Genomic DNA, 23339 nt, shown 5'->3' with positions numbered 1-23339 from the left:
GGTAACATTTTATATACAAGTGGACTTTTGAGTATTCTGGCTTTAGGTTGGACTGAGACCTTTATGTATGCTGCTCCCTATCCCCCAAAACAAAACCCTTAACATTTTCAGAGTTTAAAACCCCATCATTTAATTTTTTTTATAAAATAAAATATTTTCTTCCTGCCCCGCCCCCCAACACTTTATCATGTTAAAATATTCAACTTAATCTCTGTAGTTATTTGCAGCCTATATAATGACAGTAAGAATGTCCTTATTCTTGTCACATCTGGACCTTTGCATTTTTGGTGGCTCCAGCCATCGTTTGGGGGAGCCATGGTCTGGGTGTGTTCAAGCTTCGGGTTCAGAGGATGGTTCCAGAAAAGAGAAAGGTTCAAACCCCATTTTATCGTCTCGTTTCCGATAGAATATTCTTGTCATAACGGTTAACAGAGAGGTCTGTACTACCAGAAAGTGGCAGTTCATCACTACAAAACATAACATGGATTGCATTGAGAAACAAAGGCAGTATCTTGCTGACAAATTCAAGTCTAATTAGCCTGTTGAAAGGATTGTTGTTCAGTCATTTCAGTCATGTTCAACTCTTTGTGACCTCATTTGGTGTTTTCTAGGCAAAAATACTGGCATGGTTTGTCATTTCCTTCTCCGGCTCATTTCAGAGATGAAGAAACTGAGGCAGACAGGCTTAAGTGACTTGCTTGGGGTCACCCAGCTAGTAAGTGTCTGAGGGCAGATTTAACTCAGACAGATGAGTCTTCCAAACTCCAGGCCAAGCGCTCTATCTACTGAGCCACCTAGCTGCCCTGTTGAAAAGGATTATTGGTTTATCAGATCTCTTATTCTACATTTCTGTGATACTTCTCTGCACGATTTCCTAGGATTACCAGTTTAGGCCTGGTTGATACTAATGCATTTAAATCACCTGAAAGTAAGTTTAAACCTTACTCATTCAGTAAACCAGACTTATTACCAAACTATGATATTACTGGAGATGACTTGTTTAAAATCCTAATTACTACTTATGGCTACATTTCATAGGCAGCGAGGCCCCTACATGACTCAGTATACAGAATGCTAGACCTGGAGTAGGGAAGACGCATCTTCGTGAGTTCAAATCTGCCCTCAGACATGCACTAGCTTTGTGACTCTGGGCAAGTCACTTAACCCTGTTTGCCTCAGTTTCCTCATCTGTAAAATGAACTGGAGAAGGAAATGGCAAATCGCTCCAGGATCTTTGCCAAGAAAACCCCAAATGAGGTCACAAGGAGTCTGACACAACTGAAAAATGACTGAATAACAACATATAGACAGCAGTGCCCGAGAATAATAAAAAATTATGCCACCCTGTATTTGTGTAGTACTGCAATAATGATGTTGATTGAACAGATAATATCTCCATCTTAGAGACCAGGAAATGTGCCTAGAGAGTTTAAGATTGCTCAAGGCCATAATAAATTAGAGATGGAATCAGGACTAGTGTCCCAAGTCTCCTGGCTTTTAGTCTAGTCCTCTATGACTCCAAGATAAGTTTTATGAGGATATTAAAGAGAATGTTTATGGTGCAACTGGATAAACTATGTTACTACACAATACATCTCTGTTAGCATGACCTTCTCTTTGATGAGGATACTTATTCTTACCCCAGAGATTATGGGGATGGAAGCTGTAATAGTCATGGACTTCTTGAATACTCTCCTTGTTTGGGTATTGACAGCTGGTCTCAAACTGTTAGGTTTTACTTTTCTCTCCCTGTGTAAGGCACAGGGGTAGAGGATCAAGGTGGCTTTGACCTCTTAAAGATTCTCCTTCGACAGTGAGCATCTGTAGGGGTTTGGGACAAGCTGAGAGTGCCTCTACCTTTTGTTTGTTTGCCTTTTTCCTGTTCTCCCTCCCCCACCCCCCCAGCCCTCCTTAAGGAAGTGAGTTAAGGGTTAGTAGATGCTCACCTTGGGACCTGATTTTAGAGGAGAAGGGTGGAGAACAAGCAATCTGTCCAATGCTGGCCAGTATGGAGAAGATAGCAGGTTGCAGGGCAGTTAGTACAACGAGCAACTGGAAATGAGAACAGAGTGAGAGTGCATCCTAGAATGTTACACTGTGTTTGGGGAAGAAGTGTATTTAGAGGAGAGGGACTGAAAGCATTGAGTAATCTGGAGATCATGTCATGGGACATCAGTTGAAGGAACTTGGAGAGAAGACAACAGGGGGACATGCCATGTGTCTTCACCGTCATATGGAGGGAGAAACTTGTTCTGCTTGTCTCTGAAGGGCGGAACAAGGAACAGCAGGTAGAAATTGCAGTGTTAGGTTTGGGCATAACGTAAGGAAGAACTTCATTAAAACGGTAGATATCCAAAAGTGGCATGTGTTGTCTTGAAAGTTAATTCTTTTACTTGAAGTCTGCAAGTGAAGACTAGATGACCACTTACTGGGGACCAGATGATTCTTTAGGCCTTTCCAAATGAGATTTTGTAATTCTACCTGAAGAGAGCAGAGGCCCTGTGATTTCCTAATGTAAGGATAGGTAGTCTTTTGAGGTTTTCATTCATCTTTTTCATTGTATATAGGTACAACCATGCTTATATTGCAAGGATAAGAGAATAGGGGACTCAGATATTCAAAATCCTTGTGTACTAGAAAACCTGTTAGTATAGTTTTCAGCATCTTCCCTCATCAAACATTTGACCAGAACTGCTAATCAGGAGCAATATTTATTGATTCAAAGCTCATGAAACCCTGACTTAGCTGGAGGTATTAATACATAAGCATCAAAGTGGGCAGTTGGGAAGAACAGAGCATAAAGTTTGAATTGGCTAATTCATTGATTAATCAAGTCAACCAACACTTATTAAGCACCTGCTTTCCAAGTGTTATATATAATATGATCTTCATTACCTCTGCCTCTCTACCCCTCCCTTTGCTCCCATCCATTAACTCCTGTTTATCCTAGAGCTGTTCCAAGGTACCAGTTTTCTTAGCTTAATCAAGAGCAGGTTCTGAGTTTTCCTCTGTTTCTTTGTGCTATTTCCTCATATGACCTTAGACTGCAAAAGGAAGTTGATTTTTTCTCTAAGGACATTGTTCCATTGAACCTCTGTTATATGTGCTAGCATCATATCTAGAGTTTGCTGGACATAAAAAAAATATAAACACAATGTCTGCCCTTAAGAAAATTAGAGTCTGGTTGGGGAAATAAAGCTACTTTATGTGTATTCATCAAAGAATGCTGTTAGGAATTGTATACAGAAATACTCAGATGACTCTGATCTCATTAATTTGTAAGTTCCAACAGTGTATCTGGCCATCCTTCCATGTCTGCTCATCCTGTGAGACTCTTTCTTGATTTCACTGGATACTGAGTGATTGCCAGTAAACCACTCTGGCTGTCTGTCATCCTTTGCCTTCACCCCTTGACTAATCCATCTTTTCCTATCATTCAGTTCCTTGATGTATTTTGCTCCCTTTTATTGAAGTTCCGCATTGGTTATATGTTACAGGCTCCTTAGAAAAATTGTTCTTTATATGTTTTAATTTTTTTGAGACTTGATCTCCCTACCTCACTTGGGCTAGAAGTGAAGCCACTGTACTCATACGCCCAATCCTGTACCACACAACATGGATGCTTTAAGCTGTTCCATTTTTCCAACTTGGGCCAATTTGTTCCTGAGGCAGCCTGGTGGCCCTTAGCTCCCAGGGCCCACCATATTGGTGCCAAGCTGCATGGACACCTGATTAGGTTAACTGTGCTACAGTTCATAACGCCCAAATCAAGCAATCCACCAGCCTCAGCCTCCCCCAGTAGCAGAGATTACAGGTGTGTGCCACTACATCCAGGTCATTTTCAGTTCTCTGGAAGCCATTGTATTCTATGGCTCACTGCTGTATGGTACTGCTAGTAGTGTTATTGGTGTTCAGTCATCTCAGTCTTGTCCATCTCAGAGCTATATATTTGTTGTTCAATCATTTTGTCATGCCTGACTCTTTGTGACTCCATTTGGGGTTCTTTTTACAAAGTTACTGGAGTGGTTTGCCATTTCCTTCTCCAGCTTATTTTACAGATGAGGAAACTGAGGTAAAACGAGTTAAGTGACTTGCAGGTCACACAGTTAAGTGAGGCCAGATTTGAACTCAGGAAGATGAGTCTTCCTAACTCCAGGCCTATCAGTCTATCTACTGTGCCACCTAGGTGCATGTAATAGGATGTAAACATACCCCACATATGTGAACGATAAAAGATGTAGGCTGTTTACAAAGTAAGAACTTAATATTGGTTTGGATTATTGTGAATAATTGTGAATTAATGTTTTTGGTGGGCTTTGAAAGATAGCTAAGGTTTGAATAGGTGGAGAGGAGCAGTAGGGCCTTACAAGAGCACTCCCTGCTGGGGTGGGAGGTGGGGTGCTGGGAAAGGACTCCTGCAAAAAGTGGGAACGGAGTGATCTTGAAGCCAGGGAAACTAAAGAGGGGGAGGGGAGGGGGCTGAGTGTCCAGGGCAGGGGGACAGCCAGTGCAAAAGCATCCATACAGGAGATGGAGTGTCTTGTTTAAAGAACTGTAAGTAGGCCACTGTAGCTGGATTGGAGGGTGCGTGGAGAGGTATAAACTGTAAGAAGACTGGAAAGGTAAGAAAAGGCCACATCGTGAAAAGCTATTGTTCTGCCAGACAGAGGGTTTGATATTTAAAGCTGGAAGTAATAGGGAGCCACTGGAGTTTATTGAGCAGGGGTAGGGATGGAGACATGGTTAATTCTGTACTTTAGGAAGATCACTTTGAGACCTGAATGGAAGATGGACCAGGCCAGGCAGAAACTTGAGGTGGGGAGACTGGTTAGAAAGCTATTGCGATAGTCCAGGCAGAAGGAAAAGAGGGCCTGCACCAGTGTGGAGGCTGTATGAATGGAGAAAGGGAGTATATGTAGGAGATACTGCAAAGGTAGAAATGATACAACTTGGCAGTAGATTGAATATATGGGGTGAGGGAGAGTGAGGAGCCAAGGATCACCTTGAGGTTTCAAGCCTGAGTGATAGGAAAGATGGCGGTGCCCTTGACAATAACAAGAAAGTTCAGAAGGGAGGAGGGTTTTGAGGGGAAGATAGTAAGTTCTGTTTTGGACATGCTGAGTTTGAGATATCTATAGGATATCCATCTCCAAGTGTCCAAGAGGAAATTGGTAATATATGATCGTAGCTCAGGACTAAGGCTGGTTATGTAGATATGGGAGTCATCTCTATAGGGATGATAATTGAATCCATGGGAGCTGATGAGGTCACCAAGTACAGAGTGAAAAGAAAAGAGGATCCAGGACAGAACCTTGGAGGATAGCATCTGTATTATTTTGTATTTTAGTTATTTGTATGTATATTTTGTATCCCCTAATTGTAAACTCTGTGAGCAGGGACTGTATCTTAACTAAGCTTCTCCTCTGGCACCTAGAACAATCTTCTGCATGTGGTAGGTGCTTAATAAGTGTTTTTCTTTTAAATTGTATTAACCTGCATCTGAGGAGATGAGGATATAGATTAGAGCAATAGCACTGAAAACAGAATAAGACATGAGATACTGAAAAATATTATAAAGGAAAATGTAACAGTCATAGTTGGGGAGAGTTAAAGATAATTCACAAGTTCTAATGGATAAATGGGAAGATGATTGAAAGAAGGAATTTACAAAGGAGGTTCCATTTTTGAGTATTGGCAGGGTATCCAAGTGGAGACATCTTGAACTCAGATGGGGTTATAAAATTACTGGTCAGGTCAGAGGAGTGATGATGGCTGGAAATCTGGAAGTCTGAACACTGACAACTGGAGAGCATTCTGAAGCAGGTTACTAGAAATTATTATGCCATATTGAAATCAATTGAACAAACTGGAAACCTGGGGAAACATGACAAGCTTGCTTCCAAGCATCTGAAGGACTGGTAATATAGAAGAAGGGCAGTTAGGTGGTAGATAGAGCGTCAGACCTGGAGCCAGGAAGACCTGAGTGCAAATCCAGCTTCAGACACTAACTGTGTAGCTATGGGCAAGTCACTCAACTCTGTTTGCCTCAGTTTCCTCATCTGTAAAATGAGCTGCAGAAGGAAATGCAAACTACTCCAGTATCTTTGCCAAGAAAACCCCAAGTGGGTTCATGAACAATCTGACACAGCTGAAAAACAACTGAACAACAAAACAGCAAATATTCAAGGCTGCTGTGTCTGCACATCATGGGTACTGTATGCATGCTTTTGCACTTCAAATTTTCCTTACAGTTTTAACTTCTTACCCTTTTCCATCTCCCTGATTCTTCTCATTCTTGGCTCAGTTGAGGACAGATTAATTTTCTGGCTCCCCAAACCTAGGGGAGCCCTAGGGATGCCCAGAATTCCTTTTGGGAAATTTGGGGCTAAGGTCAGAGTTTTATAGCTTGGGATACTGTTTTTCTCAGGTGATAGAACTGACAGCATTTGTGCATTTAGATGCAGTTACCTGAAAGGCAGCGAATTTGCCTCCCATGTTCTGAGCACCGAGGTGTAACCTGGCCTGGCGGAATAGGATGCCCAGGGCCCAGAGTGCCAGTAAGGTAAACACAGCAAGACTTATATTCATCCACATAGCTGTGCTTTCTTCAGAGATCTGGGTGGGTCAGAGAAGAAAGGAGTCTGTGATAGGTGAGAAGGAAAAGGCCATAAGGCCCTTTCCCTCAGCACACTGTAACATTGGGTCTTGTTTCGCCACATAAACCCCTACAACCTCTACTGTGCTGCAGCCCACCAGAATGGGGAAGGGCCCCTCTGTTACATTTACTCAGCTGGAGACTCGGGGTGTGGGATGAGGCTCCTCTTGGGTTTTGTTTCCACTTTCTGGCCCCTTCCTACTTACAAGTGCCGGATCATAGATGCCATCAGGTACCAGCAGGAGGCCCAGCAAAACAAAGACCATTTTGAGGAAGGCATACTGGAATGGGGCCAGCATCAGCAGTTGCAGCTTCCTCCTGAGGAGAGCGGGAGGGGGACGTTGGCACAGAGCCTACCTCTCCTTCGCTGCCCCATGAAGCCCTTTCGTCGTCCTCCGAGAAAGAGGGCAACCTCTGTCTTCTGGGGATTGAGACACCCTAGGTTGGTGGAAAGTGAACTGAAAAGAAGCTAAGACAGTTCAGATCCTGTCTCAGATATTTACCAGCTCTGATTTTGAGTAAGTCATTGAACTGTTCAGTCTCAGTTTCCTCATCTGTAAAATGAGGATAATAATGCACGTGTCTCCCACGTTGTGGGGAACAAATGAGAGAACGTTTTAAAATGGGATTCATCGGACCTGCCTCTCAGGGATTGTGAAGATTAAATGAGATAATAAAGTGCTTTGCACAACGCCTGGCACATAGGTATTTAATAAATGCTCACTCCCCTTCTCCTCCCCAAGGACTAAAGAGAATGGCAGAGATGAGCAAATAGAATAATTAATAGCCTGATCTGCAGTGGCTAGCTACTGCCTGGAGGAGTCTATGGGGCTGGGAGGGGAGGGAGGCAGCCTCAGCCCTAGTTCTCCCCTCAGTATGCTTCCACCAGTAAATGTTCTAAATGAGTCAGCACCCTGCCAAAGCTTTTCAAAGCATGGTTCTATGATTCTCAACCTTTTCACCACTGGTATTGTCCCACCCTGAGCTGTGGCTTTCCCCTGGTGAGTACTAATCTATGTACATTCACTCTCTCTCTCTCTCCCTCCCTCCTCCCCCCCCTTTCTCTCCTTCCTCATCTCCCCATGTCCCTCTCTGTCTCTGTCTCTGTCTGTCTGTCTCTCTCTCTCTCTCTCTCTCTCTCTCTCCCCCTTCCATACTTGGTAAGGGTGAAGCGGGGACAGCAGAGACAGCAACAGCAGCAAGGGCCAGTGTGGACTATCATTGGGGTGTCCTTCAGAGTCCTCAGCACTGCTTCCTTCCCACCAAAGCCTTCCACCATGACCATCAGTATCAAGTAAAAGCATATGGCAAAATACCTGAGGGCAGAGAGGAAGGGAAGAAGGTTAGCTGTCCTGGGAAGGAATAGATTTGTTGCCTGGGAAAGGGAAACTGTGAAGTAGGAAAGAGATGAAGTGGGAGCTTGGTCTTAGATGTTGCTTGCTGAAGGGGGAGGCAGCAGGGACTGAGCTTGTGTGTGGAACAGAGGGAGATGACAGAATGGGATCAGGGGACAGTGGGAAAGATGTCTTGATTCTAGAAACAGGAAAAGGAGTGCTCCTTAATAAGGAAGATAAGGGTACTCCTTAACAAGAACCCTGAGCTTCAGAAGAGCTGAATAACCACAGTTCGAGAAGTGTTCATCTTCTGATCAGAAGCATCTGTAATGGGGTTGGGGACGGCGGTCCTCTTTGGTCAGCCCCATGTTGGGGAGAGGTTACAAATACAGGGAGAAAAGCAGAAGCTGTGGCTGCTTCAAAGCCAAATGGGGAGGAGCAGAGCCCCAAGTGTGAGCTGTCCTCAGCCAGACCCTAGAGGGGTGCTAGGATGCTTACGTGGTGATAGCCATCTCCACAAACATCAGGGCGCGGGGGATCCAGAGCCCACAACAGCCAAATATAGACACTACCTACTTGGAAAGAATCAGAGACAATCAGTTGGGAGAGGGAGAATACCTCACTCCCCAGATGAAGCATCTCGTCCTCGTCCCCTACATCCCCAAAGTCCAATTTCTTGGGTGGGTGTGGTGTAAACTAGGGCAGAATGGCTGATTGGTCTATCATTGGCTTGACCCCAAAGACAATCCCATGACTTCAGTGGACACATCTATGCAGCTTACTCCCAAATCTGTGCCTCCACCCCTAATGTCTTCCCAATTCCAGGCTTGTATTTCTATCTGCTAGATGTCTCTGCTTGGATGCCCCACCAGCACTTTAAGCATAATACATGTGTCACTTTTTCTCTGTGGGCTTTAGTTTCCTCAGCTATAAAAGTGGCAGGTTGTTCTACATAACAATCCCTACGGTAGTTATTCTAAACCGTCTCCCTTCAATCCCCATATCTGCCCTTCCCCCTCATTCTTAGCAAGTCTCATCCACTGTACTGAAGAAGACTGAGGCCATATGATGGTGAGCTGCCTCAACTCAAAGAAAACATTGCTAAGAATTCTGAAGGGCAAGGAATTAAGACTTTAGGGATGAAGGTGGTTTTTAAATATTTTATTTTTAGGTTTTGAAAAACTGATACTGTTTGAAGGTTGGAACTCCAGAAGAGGATTGGAAAAAAATGAAAAAGTGGTTAAAAGGCAGATATCCAAGAATGGGATTTGGATTTCTGGATAATGCCATGAATTGCTTTGCTGTCCTCTTCCTCTTTAACCTCAAGTAGTATCCTCCAGATCAGAACTCTCCAGGGAGAATTATTCTACTCAGTTTTGGAATTCTTCTCTGCGACCAGAGCTGTACTGATTTAGGGAGTGAGTAAAAAACTCACCCAAGCTACTCTACCTAGCCAGCCCTGGACCTCCCCATGACATGTTGCCATCTGCGCTGCTGCTGCCTCATATACATCCTTTCTCTTGCCACCATTCCATTTTCTACCTCTTGCTCTGGTCTGGGCACAGTAGTCAATGCTAGCATTGTTTCTGGCTCCACACAGCATCCCTGTGGTTTTCTAGATCCAAAATGCCTTTCCTGGCAGACAGGATTTGAATTCAGATCTCTTTGATTCCGAGTCTAAGCTTTATCCTGTAAGCTCCTTGAGGACAGGATTTGTCTCACTTTTGTATTGGATCCTCAGTGCATAGCACAGTACTTGGCATATAAAGGCTTAATAAATGCATTTCCTTCCTTCCTTCCTTCCTCCTTCCTCCCTCCTTTCTTTTTTTCTTTTTCACTCCCTCTTTTTCTTCCTCTTTCCCTCTCTCCCCTTCCTTTCTCTGTCTCTGTCTCTCTGTCTTCCTTCCCTGCCCTTACAATCAGCTTAGCTTTCTCTCCCCATCCCTCTACTGAAACTGTTCTCCTTTGTTGGATTGTCATTTGTATGCTACCCCTTGAATGTGGATGTCCCTCAAGGGTCTGCCATGGGTTTCTTCTCTTCTTATCCTGTATTCTCTCCCTTGGTGACCTCAGCACTTCCAAAGAAGTCAGTTATCTCTATGCAGATGGTTCCCAAATCTATAAATATATCTATACTCTTAATGTCTCTTCTGAACTCCATTCCCACAGCCTGTTGAATGTTCCAACTTAGACATTCCATTGATATGTCTTGTGCTCAAACAACATAACCAGGATGCAACTCATTTGTGCCCCCAAATCTCCAAATTTCATGTGTTCAAATGTTCATATGGACTATTTGTGCCTGACCTGTGGTAGAGCCTACTGAGCTCGTTTTGGTCCTCTTGGAGAAAGAAGGACGACAATCAACCAATCCCTGTTCTATTGGTGGCACCCACCCTTCTGATCTCCCAGGTCCATGATCTCGAAACATCTATAAATTCTACCTCTCTCTCTCTCCTATAATCTCCTCTCTATTCACATGGTCACCATCCTAGTTCAGGCCCTGATCATCTCTTTCCTGGACTATTGAAATAGTCTTCTAATTGGCTTCCCTGTCTCAAGACACAGGTCTAATCACCCTTGCTCAAAAGATGGGTAAAATAAAAACTCCTTAGCTTAGTGTCTAAGCTGAAAGAGCTCTACATCTGGCTCTAATCTACCTCTCTAGTCTTATGTCACATTATTCTTCTTTATGTATTTTGCCTCCCAGCTTAAATGGCCTAATCTGTTTTCCCCCTAATCTTGACATTCCATATTCTCTGGTCTCCCATCTGTCCTCATCTCAGTCTCAAAATTCTTACCTTCCTTCAAAGGCTTAGCTCAGATGTCGCTGACTCCATGAAGCTTTTCTTGAGCCCCCTAGTTGCTAGTGCTTTCTCCCATCTCAAATTTTTATTGATCTGCTTCATAGAATAGTAATAATAGTAATAGCTAGAGTTTATATAGAGCTTTAAGGTTTGCAAAGTGCTTTACAAATGCCACCTCATTTGATCCTTACAACAACTTTGGGAGGTAGATGCTATTATTATCCCCATTTTACAGATGAGAAAACTTAGGAAAACAAAGGTGAAGTAATTTGTGCAGGGTCACACAGCTAGTAAGTGTCTGAAGCAGTGAAATGTGAGATCCTTGAGGGTTGAGACTAATTTTGAGTCTCACAAAATATAGCACCTTCCACAAAGTAAGCATTTCATAAACCTTTGTTGGAAGAAATGAACTGAATGGAATTCCTCCTGCCCTCTGGAGGAGAACTTCTCAGAGACTTGAATGGCTGAGTTTGATGGCTGCCCCATTGCTGGTCCTTCTCTTGCCCTGCCCCCCAGTTTGTTTTTAGCTAGGCAATGGGATTAAGTGACTTGCCCAGGCTCACACAGCTAGTAAGTGTAAAGTGTCTGAGGCTGGATTTGAACTCAGGTCCTCCTAACTCCAGGGCCGGAGCTCTATCCACTGCGCCACATAGCTGCCCTCCCCCCTCCAGTTTGGTGGGTCTCTCACCGTTGGAGCAGAACTGCTCCATATCAGGGTCTTCCTTTTGATGGGGCACCGTGTATTCTTGTACAGGTAAATGGCGTCCTCCACGTAGATGATGACAGAGCCCACAGTGAACAGGGTCAGGATCACTAAGATAGTCAGCTCCACAGAGTTCAACTCTGGGATGGAATAGTAATAGCAACAAGTAAGTATGGTTTACACTTACGCAGTACTTTGCCATTTAGAAAGTACTTTATTTACGCGGATTATTTAATCTGATCCTGAAAACAACCTTGGGAGTCAGGTATGGAAAGCAGTACCACTAGGGACATTTTAGTTCCTTACCCAAGGTCACAAAGGGTATCTGGGTGGTGCAGTGGATAGAGTGCCAGGCCTGGAGTCAGGAAGACTCATCTTCCCGAGTTCCAGTCTGGCTGACTCAGACACGTACTAGCTGTGGTACCCTAGGCCAGTCACTTCACCCTGCTTGTCTCAGTTTCCTCATCTGTAAAATGAGCTGGAGAAGGAAATGGCAAACCTCTCCAGTATCTTTGTCCCAAGAAAACCCCAAATGGGGTCACAAAGAGTCAGGTCAGGCATAACTGAAAAAAGCCTGGACAACAAGGTCTCACAATGTAAATGATTAACAGAGCCTATTCAGTAGTTCTACAGTTCTCCCTTGGAGTTTCTGCATGCCAGGAGACTATACAGCTAGGTCCAGATTAGTGTGAATAATGAATCCCAGGAAGTGGTCACGTATTTTCAATTCGCACTCTTCACAGGTGCAATTATGTAAGCTATGGTACTGGTTTCCAGCCCGGTGTATGCAGTGTAAATGTGAATAAGGAGACTGCTTAATGGAATTCGTTGTTTGCACTAATTGAGACCTAACTGTAATAGAAGACATGAGCTACTGTTTTATGTTTTAAATATTTGTCAGTGTGTTTACTATTAAGTCTAGGGTTGAAGTCAGAGAAATAAACCTAGGTAAGCTCTAAGCCTTAAGAAGCTGTTTATCTCTTCTGTCCTTTGTGACTAGATTCCTCAGAAAAAGCTGCCTAGAATAGGTACCTCCTCTGTCTTTTCTTGATTCCTTACAATCTGGCTTCTGACCTTATTCTGCTGAAGCTGTTCTTTCTAATGATCTCTTAATTGTCAAATCCAATGACCTTTTCTCAGTCCTTATCCTTCTCGACTCCCTACAGCCTTTGACACTGTCAGTCACCCTCTTCTTCTTGGTACTCTTCTCTCCAGGTATTAAAAATTTTTTTTTAAAAATTAATTTATTTTGATTTATCAACAATCACTTCCATATGCTTTTGAGTTGAAAATTTTTCTCCCCCTTCCTCCCTGCTGCCCTCCCCAAGACAGTGCACAATCTGATATGGGCTTTACATTTACATTCCTATTAGGCGTATTTTCACATTAGTGAAGTTGCAAGTAAAAATTAAAACCAATAGGAGGAACCATTAGAAAGAGGAAACAAAACTCAACAGAAGAGAAAAAAAAAGGGAAGACAGCGATTCAACTTTCATAGTTCTTTCTTTGAATGTGGACAGCATTTTCCATCATGAGGCCTCTGGAGATGTCTTAGATCCTTGTATTGCTGAGAAGGGTTAAATTTATCAATATTAGTCATCGCACAACGTGGCTATTATTGTGTACAAAGTCCTCTTGGTTCTGCTCACTTCACTCAGCATCAGACCATACAAGACTTTCCTGGTTTTTCTGAAGTCAGCCTGTTCATCATTTCTTATAGCACACTAGTATTCCATTACATTCATATTCCACAACTTGTTCAGCCATTCCCCAATTGATGGGCATCCTCTCAATTTCCAATTCTTTGCCACCACAAAAAGAGCTGCTATGAATATTTTTGTACATGTGGCTCCTTTTCCCATTTGTATGATCTCTTTGGGATATAGCCCTAGAAGTGCTCCTGCTGGGTCAAAGGGTATGCACATTTTTATAGCCCTTTGGGCATAGTTCCAAATTGTTCTCCAAAATGTTTGGATCATTTCACAACTCCACCAACAATGCATTAGAGTTCCAATTTTCCCACATCCTCTCCAACATTTATCATTTTCCTGTTTTGTCATGTTGGCCAATCTGATAGGTGTGATGTGGTACCTCAGAGTTGTTTTGATTTGCATTTCTCTAATTAATAGTTATTTAGAGCATTTTTTCATATGACTATAAATGGCTTTAATTTCTTCATCTGAGAACTGTCTGTTCATATCCTTTCACCATTTATCAACTGGGGAATGGCTGGTATTCTTAAAAATTTGTCTTAATTCTATTTTAGAAATGAGGCCCTTATCAGAGAGACTAGTTGTAAAAATTCTTTCCCAATTTTCTACCTTCCTTCTAATCTTAGTTGTATTGGCTTTGTAAAACTTTTCAATTTAATGTAATCAAAATTATCCATTTTGCTTTTCGTAATGTTCTCTATCTCCTGTTTGGTCATGAATTCTTCTGTTCTCCATAGATCTGATAGGTAAACTATTCCTTGTTCTCCCAGTTTGCTTATAATATCAGCCTTTATATCTAAATCATGAACCCCTTTTGACTTTATTTTGGTATATGGTGTGAGATTTGAGTCTCTCCAGGTATTCAAGACACAGCTCTCTTCTGGTCCTCCCCCTTCTCCTCCCTATCAGAGCACGCCTTCTTAGTATCTATTGGTGGATGGTCACCCAGGTCACACCCTTTAACCTATAGGTATCCCTCCCTCAAGGCTCTGTCCTTGGCTCTTTTCTCTTCTCTGTCAGCTCCCGTGGATTTAATTATCATCTCTATGCTAATGATTCTCAAGTCTATCAGTCCTGCCCCAACCTCTCTGCTCATCTCCAGACTTGCATCTCCACCTGCCTTTCAGAAATCCTGAACTGGATGTCCAGTAGAGATCTGAAACTCAACATGTCCACAGCCCAAATTCATTATCTTTTGTCCCAAATCTATCCCCATTCCAAACTTCCCATTCCTTTTGAGAGCAACACTATACTCTCAGTCCTTCAGCCTCAAAACTTGGGTGTCATCCTTGACTCCTCACTCTCTCATCTCCCATATCCAGTCTGTCATCAGGGCCTTTTGGTTTCACCTTTGCAGCATCTCTCAGATAAGCCCCCTTCTCTCCTCTGACACTGCCACCACTCTGGTGCAAGCCTTCATCACCTCACACTTGGATTATTCCAATAACCTGCTGATGGGTGAGCTTGCCTCAAGTCTCTCTCTGCTCTCCCATCCATCCTTTATTCAGTTGCCAAAATGATTTTCCTAAAGTATAGGTCTAACCATGTCACCACTACCTCCATCCCCTTTCTCCATTCAATAGACTTCAGTGGCTCCTTATCCCTTCTAGGATCAAATAAAAATTTGTTTGACATTCAAAGTGAGAGAAATGACTGTTTTTCTCTTATATTAAATAACCAGTTATTGGGGAGATGCAGGGTTTTTCCTTTTTTCTCTTTCAAAGTCCAGTCTTTCAAGATCTCTGAACTTGCCCCACTAAATTGATACACAAAGATGGTCATGCCCATGATCTTGCCATCACACACAGATGCAGCACCTCCATGTTCAAGAACTGTGAAAGTTCCCTTGTCTGATCACAGGCTTTCCATCTCTCCTGCTGCCTTCCTGAGACATACCATGATGTCCAATTCCTCTGCCTCTCAGTTCTGTGCGTTAGGTATATTCCCCTCCTTTCCCCACCTTTGGTAAACTTGTTGAACTGCACACTAACCTTCTCCCTTATCATTTTGTTGATTATTCCGTGTCAAGCCTCAGCTTTAAATCACTCCTAGCATCCACCACTTTTGCTCCTATACACGTGCTGCTGAACAAAGGTGGAAAAATTATGCAACTATTCTGACAGGGTCCATTACAAATTTATCTTACACAACCTCAACTGGACCCTTACCAATCCTAGGCAATCCTTCTGCATCTCCCTTATCAACTCATTATCCCATTTTCCACAATGTATCTTCCAAACCTTTTTAGCCCTGGTCAAACTTCTTATGGTTCTCCCTCATACCACCTTCTCAGCTGAGAACCTTGCCTCCTTTTTTTTTTTTTTGGCTAGGCAATGGGGTTAAGTGACTTGTCCAGGGTCACACAGCTAGTACTATGTGTCTGAGGCCAGAACTCAGGTTCTCCTGAATCCAGGGCCAGTGCTCTATCCACTGTGCCACCTAACTGCCCTTGCCTCCTTTTTACAGAAAAAAATTAAGACCACTCATTAAGATCTCTCTCTTCTCTCTCCTTTCTCATATCACTCAGATGCCTTCTGCCATCATCTCTTCCCTCATCCCTGTCCCACACAAAGAAGTGGCTCTACTCCTTGCCAAAGCAAACCCTTCTGCCTACAAAAGTGGTCTCATCCCATCCTGTGTCCTCTAGCACATTTCCTCCTCTGTCATTTCACTTAGCCTCTATCTTCCCTGTCTATCGGCTGTTTCCCTACTGCCTATGAGCATACCCATATCTCCTAGATCTTCAAAAAGCCCTCCCTTGATCTTTCCATCCCTGCTGACCATCTTTCTATATCTCTTCTGCCCCTTGTGGCTAAACTCCTTGAGAACTGAAAAGGTCATCTTCAACTGGTGCCTCCTCTCACGCTCTTCTTAACTTTCTGGCTCATCATTCCACCGAAACTGCTCTCTCCATAGTTACCAATGATCTTTTAATTGGTAATCCAGTGGCATTTCTCAATTCTCATCTTTCTTGAGCTCTCTGCAGCCTTTGATATTGTCAGTCTTCTCTTCTTGATACTCTCTTCTCTGTAAGATTTTGGGACATTATTCTCTTCTAGTTCTCGTCCTATCTACCAGTCCCTATCAGTCATTTGAGTTGGTAATGAAGAGATCATTGGCACTTTGGAGAAAGAAGATTCAGCTGAGTAATGAGATCAGAAATCAGATGGTGAGGGGTTGAGAAGTGATTGGAGACAGCAAGCGTAGACAGCTACTTCTTAGATTTTGGCTGAGAAAGGAAAGAGAGATACAAGTTAATAGACCATAGATCTAGAAGTAGAAGGGACTTTAAGGTCCAGGAAAATGGGTCAAATGAAGTTTTCTGAGGTATGAGGGAAACCTAGGCCTGCTTCTTTTGCTTCAACAGAAAAAGACAAGAGCTGCCTAATAATCTAGTAAGATATTGCTGATCCACATCAAACATCATACTTGCCCCTTCTCTCAGTCAGATCAGTAAATCTTCCCTAATAATCCCTTCCCTCTCTTCTAGTCAGTACTAAATACAGTTTGCTCTAAACCAGCATTCCCCAAACCGTGTTTCATGGAATTCTGATGTTCTGTGCTATGTGAAGAGAGGTTCCATGAAAAAGTCAGAAGTAATTTCCTCCTAAAATATTAAGAATGAAATTATGTCTAAAATTATCTATGGTATTTTTTATTTTCTAAAAGGCTTAATTTCCTCTCTTTTGTACCAAAATATCACCAACCTTCACCCTCTCCCTATCGGTGGGGTTTTCCATACTTTCAGGTCCCCTGGACCAATATTTCCATCAATATATTTTGATCAGGAAAAACAAGTAGATGATGAATGTCTCTTGCCCAGATTAGAACATGCATATATATGCACATTTATATAGAGCTTATCCATCAGTAAGGACAGACAGTACATATGGGCAATGAGTTGGGCCCAGAGTTTAACAGGAAAAGGAAAATGGGCTGGACTACCTTCAGGAAATTACAAAGTTTCTTCAGTGGTCCTAAGCTTCCCATGAAGGCCCGTCATTTTACTGCCAACATTCTACTGCTGATGCAAAATGTAGCACACAATAGTCTCAGAAGAGTTAAAAAGGAATAATAACAGGGGGCAAAGGACAGGTGCATACGGTGGGCATAAGCATGCTCTGACATTTAACTAATAAGAAACTCCAAAGAAAATAGGAGCAAAAACATCATCAATTGTATGATAGGAAGAGAAGATGGGCTAGTCTCATGGTTGAAGGCAAGAGATTATCACAGAGCATTCTGCTTTGTGATGTTAGGAGAAATCAAGGAAGGACTTCAACACACTGGACCCTCCCCTTCTTCCCCCTGTGGAGAACTCATGACAAGACCTGGATAAGAGTCATCTAGGATGAGCAGGCATGAATAGGTTTCACACTACATCACTAGAAGAAACTCCCAAATTGTTCTGATCACAAATCACTTTGAGTATTTGGTTCAATGTGTTTTAAGCCCAGAAATATTTCATGTAATGTTCCCTTAGCAAACAGTAATTTTTATGATTTTTAAAGAAAAATCTCGGCTTATGCTAAAAATTATTTTGTTAAAGGGCTAATGGCCTCTTTAGGAATAAACTATGTTTGACCAAAATTTAGAGTGAAAATATAGCAGAGTTTATTAATATAAATGTAAAGTTGTTTTGCAACAACCTCCAAAACAATTCCAGTTTGACCCCCTTATTTTTGTTCGTGGAAGCACCATTGTCTCAGGCTCTCAACTTTAGAGTCACCTTTGAGTTCTGACTATAATTTCCTATATACAATCAGTTACCAGGTCTTACTGATTCTTCCTTCATAATGTTACTTAAGTCTGGACCTTTCTTTTTATTCTCATTATCTCTACCTTGATCCAGGGCCTCATTACCTTACTTTTGGGTTAGTATAATAACCTTCAATTTGCTTCTTTGTTTCTGTTATCTATCTCTTCCCACCTATTCCTATCCATTTGTTCCTATATCCATTTATTAGTGTATGCACTGATGGATCATTCTAACTTACCCCTTCTATCCTGCCACTCCCTACCTCAGCAACTTTCAATGACTCCCAATTGTCTAAGGAATAAAGTCAAAACGTCTCTGTTTTTCAAGGCTCTCCACTGTTCTTTTTAGGGCTCAGTTTTTATTCCATCTCGACTATGAAGCTTTGACCAACCGCAGTGATCTCTCCCTTCTCTGAGATCCTTTTAATATCTGTACCACCCATTTGGGCACTTGCATTGAAATACAAAATAGTAAATGATTAACTCTCCAATGCCGGTGTAACTTCTCTCCCCAATTAAACTGGGAGCTCCTTGAGGGCAGGGATAATGTCATCTTTAGTTCATGAGAGAAAAAGGATTGGCATGGTTTTTTCCCTAAAGTTGTATGAATGGTTTTTGTTTTGTGCATTACCATCATTTTACAGTATTTCCCTGCCTTTCCCCTCACACCATAGAACCTGATCTCACAACAAAGAAAAGCAGTAAATAAAGCAAGTCAGACACCGAGACTGCCACTGATGGCTGAGATGATCATGTTTCCCCACTCCAATGTTCAGTTAACAAAGAATTCTATACTTCATATGTAGTAGGTAGGCATAAAGAGCAAGTTTATAATGAAACCAGATGCCTAGGGACAATTAGTTACCCTTCTCATATTTACTAACCCTTCATTGTAATCTAGCATTGCTTAATTGAATTCTAGTTTGATTCACAGCATAGCACAATCCAGCTGTTGGATTTAATTCTGCCCAAAAGTGCTAAAAGAAGAGAAAGTTTGTAGAGAGACATGGAACTCATCTGCCTGCTGGGATACCTGCAGGAGAAGGCAGTAGAGCAACTCAAGCAGCTAGCGATGGGAGGGGAGACAGATGACCCACAGAGCTCTGATCAGATTTCCCCACAGAATTTTCCTTTAGCTTGCAATTTTATGACATCTGGAAACAGCTACCTTTTACCCCCAACTTTCAAATCCATCTAGTTTCAAATCTATCTAGGAGCAAATCAATGATATGATTACTTACTCCAGCAATCTCTCTCTCTGCCTCTGTCTTTCTTTATCTCTCCATCTCCCTTCTGCTTTCTGTCTTTCACTCTCCCTCTTTCTCCTTTCCTGTCTTCTTTTCCTTCTATCCCTATCCCTCTTTCTATCTCTCTGTGTCTCTGTATCTCTCTTTGTCTCCCTTTCTGTCTCTCTCCCCTCTTCCCAACTCCAATTCCTGGTTTGGAAACCACTCACTTCTACCTTATGGCCTTAGATGTTTGGCTTGGGCACAGAGAGGTTAAATGACCTGCCTGGGGTCATATAGCTAGTGTGTGTCAGAGTCAGAACTTGAACCCAGATCTTTCTTAGTCTAGGGCCAGCCCTCTACTACAAGCACCTTTTTGTGGTCATAGTACATGAAGATGTATACATAGGAGGGCTTAATAAATGTCTGTTGAGTAATACTATGAAATAATAGAAAGGCTATTGAGAAAAATCATTATAATACTGTAAAAATCAGTTCAACATAGATACCTTTCAATACTTAAAAAAAATTGGTGAATTCATTAGTATGGACACTGCCTTTATTGATTCATATCCAAAACCTTCTATAGGGAAGAGTTTACACTTTAATAAAGGCTCTCCATGAGTTGATGTAAGGGAAAAAATCACCACCTGCTAATTAATGAACCTCTCCAAATTTAGTCTGGTCTTCTGATGACAAGCAGAGAGCCAATTGTTGGGCTCAGATCCAAAGCTGTTGTAGAGGGCAGCTAGGTGGTGCAGCACATAGAGTACTGGCCCTGGAGTCAGGAGGCTCTGAGTTCAAATCCAGCCTCAGGCACTTACTAGCTGTGTGATCCTTGGCAAGTCATTTAATCCTGATTGCCTCCCTCCAGAAAAATAAAGTAAAATGTCACTGAAGTCCTTCTAGGTTTGTAGAACCTGCTTGCCAAACCTTGGTTTGTTTTTGTTTTGTTTTATTTTTGTCACAGTCAATAAACATTTATTATGCACCCACTGGGATGCTTAGTAAGCTCTGTGCTAAACATTGGCGATCCAAAGAAAGTAAAAGACGATCTCCGCTCTCAAGGAGCTTACAATCTAATGGCGGAGATAACATGTACATGCCTATGTACAAACAAACAAGATACAGACAGGGATAAACTGAGATAATCAACAGAGAGAATTACAGGGAGTCAGGAAAGGCTTCTTGGAGAAGCTAGAATTTCAGCTGAGATCTGAAGGAAGCCAAGAGAAGCCAGGAGGTGGAGGTGAGGAGGGAGAGCGTTGCAGGTATGGGGACAGCCAGGGAAAATGCCTGGAGCTGAGAGATGCAGAGGGTCTTGTTCTGGGAACAGCCAGGAGGCCAGTGGCACTGGATAGCACACAACGCGTGGGTGGCGGAGCAGGGCTGGCGAGGTATAAGGTGTAAGTAGACTGGAGTAGTCGGAGGGGGCCAGATTGTGAAAGACTTTGAAAGCCTAAGAGAAGATTTTATATTTGATCCTGGAGGTGATAAGGAGCCAGTGGAGTTCACTGGGCTCAGGGTGATGAGGATTTGGAGCAGGACCATAATGGAGGATTATAGATTTAAGGGCACCTTGAGCAATAAAAGCAAGCAAAATAAAATTCCAAAATGAGCTACATTTACCATATAAAAGCTTATGATCAGAATCCCACTTATAGTTCCTAGAGAAGTTTATGAGGCTGGATTTCCTGTTAAGTTTTTTGAACACTCCACTAAGTAAATGAAGGCCATTTTATACCTTCCAGGGGTATATACTTTACAAGATGCTGGGTTATCTCCAGTCATCCTGATCTGTATCTTGCCACTGGACCCAGATGGCTCCAGAGGAGAAAGTGAGGCTGGTGACCTTGCACAGCCCTGCCTCACTTAAATCCAATTCATTTGCAAGTCAAGGCATCATCTTCCTGATGTCCTGGTCCTCTTTGTGACCAGAGGACAAACCACAACAGCTTTATAAGACTGTGTAATTGGGAACCTGTGCGGGACTTTTTCTTCATAATTCCCCCTCCCCCCCTTCACCCCCTTCAGATTGTCTGACTCACTAGTCAGGAGCTGGGCTGCTGTAGGAGGATGAGAAAGGCATTCTACTGGAACACTGTAGTTGATTGTCAGCACCTCGAAAAGACTGGGTGGAAGCCTAAGGGAGAAATACATCTCATTAGCTCCAATGTTCAGAATCATGGTGGGAACAGAAGGACTTCATGTAGATGGGGCTCACTCCCTGAATTACCAAATGTTCTCTCTGGGCACTGTCTTCTCCAATCATTGTGGACTGGATTCTGTAATCATTTGTAAGATTCGGATCTAGAAGCGACTTCAGAGATCCTCTAGAATCGGTCCCTCCATTTTACAGGTAAAGAAACTGAGGCCCAGAAGTGTGAAATGACTTGCCTGAAGTCACATAGCTATGATGGAGCAGTCAGGATTTGAACTCAGGTCTTTGGCTTCTAATCCAGTATTCTTTTCCCCATATGGCACTGCCTCTGGGGGTTAATCTCATTTTTGTTCTCAATTTCTCCCACTTCTACAGGGATCCCTGACATGGGGAGGACTAATGACCTTGACTCTGAAAAACCTGTCATATTCTGAGGGCAAGGCTTGGCATGGGGGGGAGGAGGGTAAAGAGAAGAGAATAACCATTTATATAGTGTCTACTACGTGTGGGGCACAGTGCTAAAACATTTTTACCTGTATTAGCTCATTTGATTATCCTTATTTACAGAAGTTTTAAGTGACTTGCCCGAGGCTATGCAGCTAGGAAGTGTCTGGAGCTGGATTTGAACTCAGATCTTCCTGACTCTAGGCAGTATTCTATCCATTGCACCACCAGTTGCTACCAGGATATAGTTGAAATCATGCTTGAAATTTTGCCTCCAATGCTCACTACCTGTGTGACCCCGGGCAAGTCACTTCACCCCCATGGCCCAGCATTCTCATCTGTAAAGCCTGAGGGTTGGGCTTGATGGTCTCTGAAGTTTCTTCTAGCTTTAGCGATGATTCTGTGGCTGCTGTCTGGCACTATCATCGCTCTCCAGGGAGGCCTGGCCCTCCTACATGTCAGTGACACAATTCCATCCTCCTCTCACCACCTGGGTCTGGCCTGGTCTGGGGTAACCAAATGGTCCAGAGAAAATTACGCCTTTACAGACTGAAGCATGCTATTTTTCACTTTCATTCTTTTTCTTTTATTTGCGTCTTCTTGTACAAAATGACTAATGTGGAAATGTTTTACGTGATTGCACAACCATAACCTATCTCTGATTGCTTTTACTGTCTAAGGGAGGAGTGGGGGGAAGGAGATCGGTATAGAGTCACATAAGGGGCCAGCGTATCAAGCAGAACCGCCGTCCGCAGGGCAGCCTGAGTCACTGGTTGTCTTCATAGCTGCAATGACCCAGAGAAGTTTCTCAGTCTCTCTCCCTGGGCTAGACCGCTAGCTCATTCCCTTTCCCTGACGGAAATAGGTTCAATGTGAAGGTTCCCACTGTAGGAAGTAGGAATAGGGCTACCTAGGTACAAGGGGTTGGGGGGGGCGGGAAGGGGTGCTCATAGCTTAGCAATCAAACTTCCAGAGACTTAAAGTTCCGGAGCTGCTTTCACTTACCTGAGGGTGCTGCTTGGCTCCATTATCCAGACTTGTTAACTGCAGTGGTCTGGCTGACTTGAGGCTGGGTGAGAGTGAAGTTCAAGATGTGCTCTGGCTGAGCTGCTGAGATTTCAATGTGGAGCTGATAGTTTCTGTGCCCAGCCTACTCCCTCTCTTCCCTCTTTCCTGTCAAGCCAAGTTCCTGGTATCAGAGTTCATTCCTAGAGAAATGCAATCCTCTCAGATCAGCTGAATGCCCCAGGTCCTGGCTCCTCCCTGATTTCCTGTGTTTCCTACCTCCTCACTCCCACAGACAAACCCTATCCCCTACTAACAGCCCTATCCCTCTAGTGACCTTTCAGGGCCAGCTGTCTCCTATCTCACCAGCAGAACAACCCAAAGCATTTAGGGTGAACAGAAATCCTTTCTCCTCACTCATGAGACTCTGGTCAGGAGATTGGAGCTCTCTTCCTCACATCTATATACCTCCTGGCTTTCTTCAAGTCCCACTCAAATTCTATATTCTTATGCCCACAGGGCTAAAAACTGTGT

The 23339-nt window shown here is 43.0% G+C and overlaps 1 protein-coding gene across 1 annotated transcript; it reads right to left on the bottom strand.

Moving 5' to 3' along the window:
• Positions 1-104: 104 nt before the first annotated feature.
• On the bottom strand, positions 105-22997 carry SLC51A (solute carrier family 51 member A). The gene is made up of 9 exons (XM_020986039.2): positions 22806-22997; positions 21244-21338; positions 11485-11639; positions 8488-8561; positions 7813-7971; positions 6862-6973; positions 6469-6615; positions 1947-2052; positions 105-467 (listed from the first exon to the last, which is right to left on the bottom strand). The coding sequence occupies exons 1-9, from the start codon at positions 22826-22828 to the stop codon at positions 331-333; spliced, it is 1008 nt and encodes a 335-aa protein (XP_020841698.1). The 5' UTR covers positions 22829-22997; the 3' UTR covers positions 105-330.
• Positions 22998-23339: the final 342 nt, after the last annotated feature.

This window comes from Phascolarctos cinereus, unplaced genomic scaffold (genome assembly GCF_003287225.1).
Source record: "Phascolarctos cinereus isolate Bilbo 61053 unplaced genomic scaffold, phaCin_HiC Scaffold_726;HRSCAF=1367, whole genome shotgun sequence".
Lineage (NCBI taxonomy): Eukaryota > Metazoa > Chordata > Mammalia > Diprotodontia > Phascolarctidae > Phascolarctos > Phascolarctos cinereus.
Note: the sequence above shows the minus strand (reverse complement) of the source record. Positions and strands in the feature narration are given on the sequence as shown.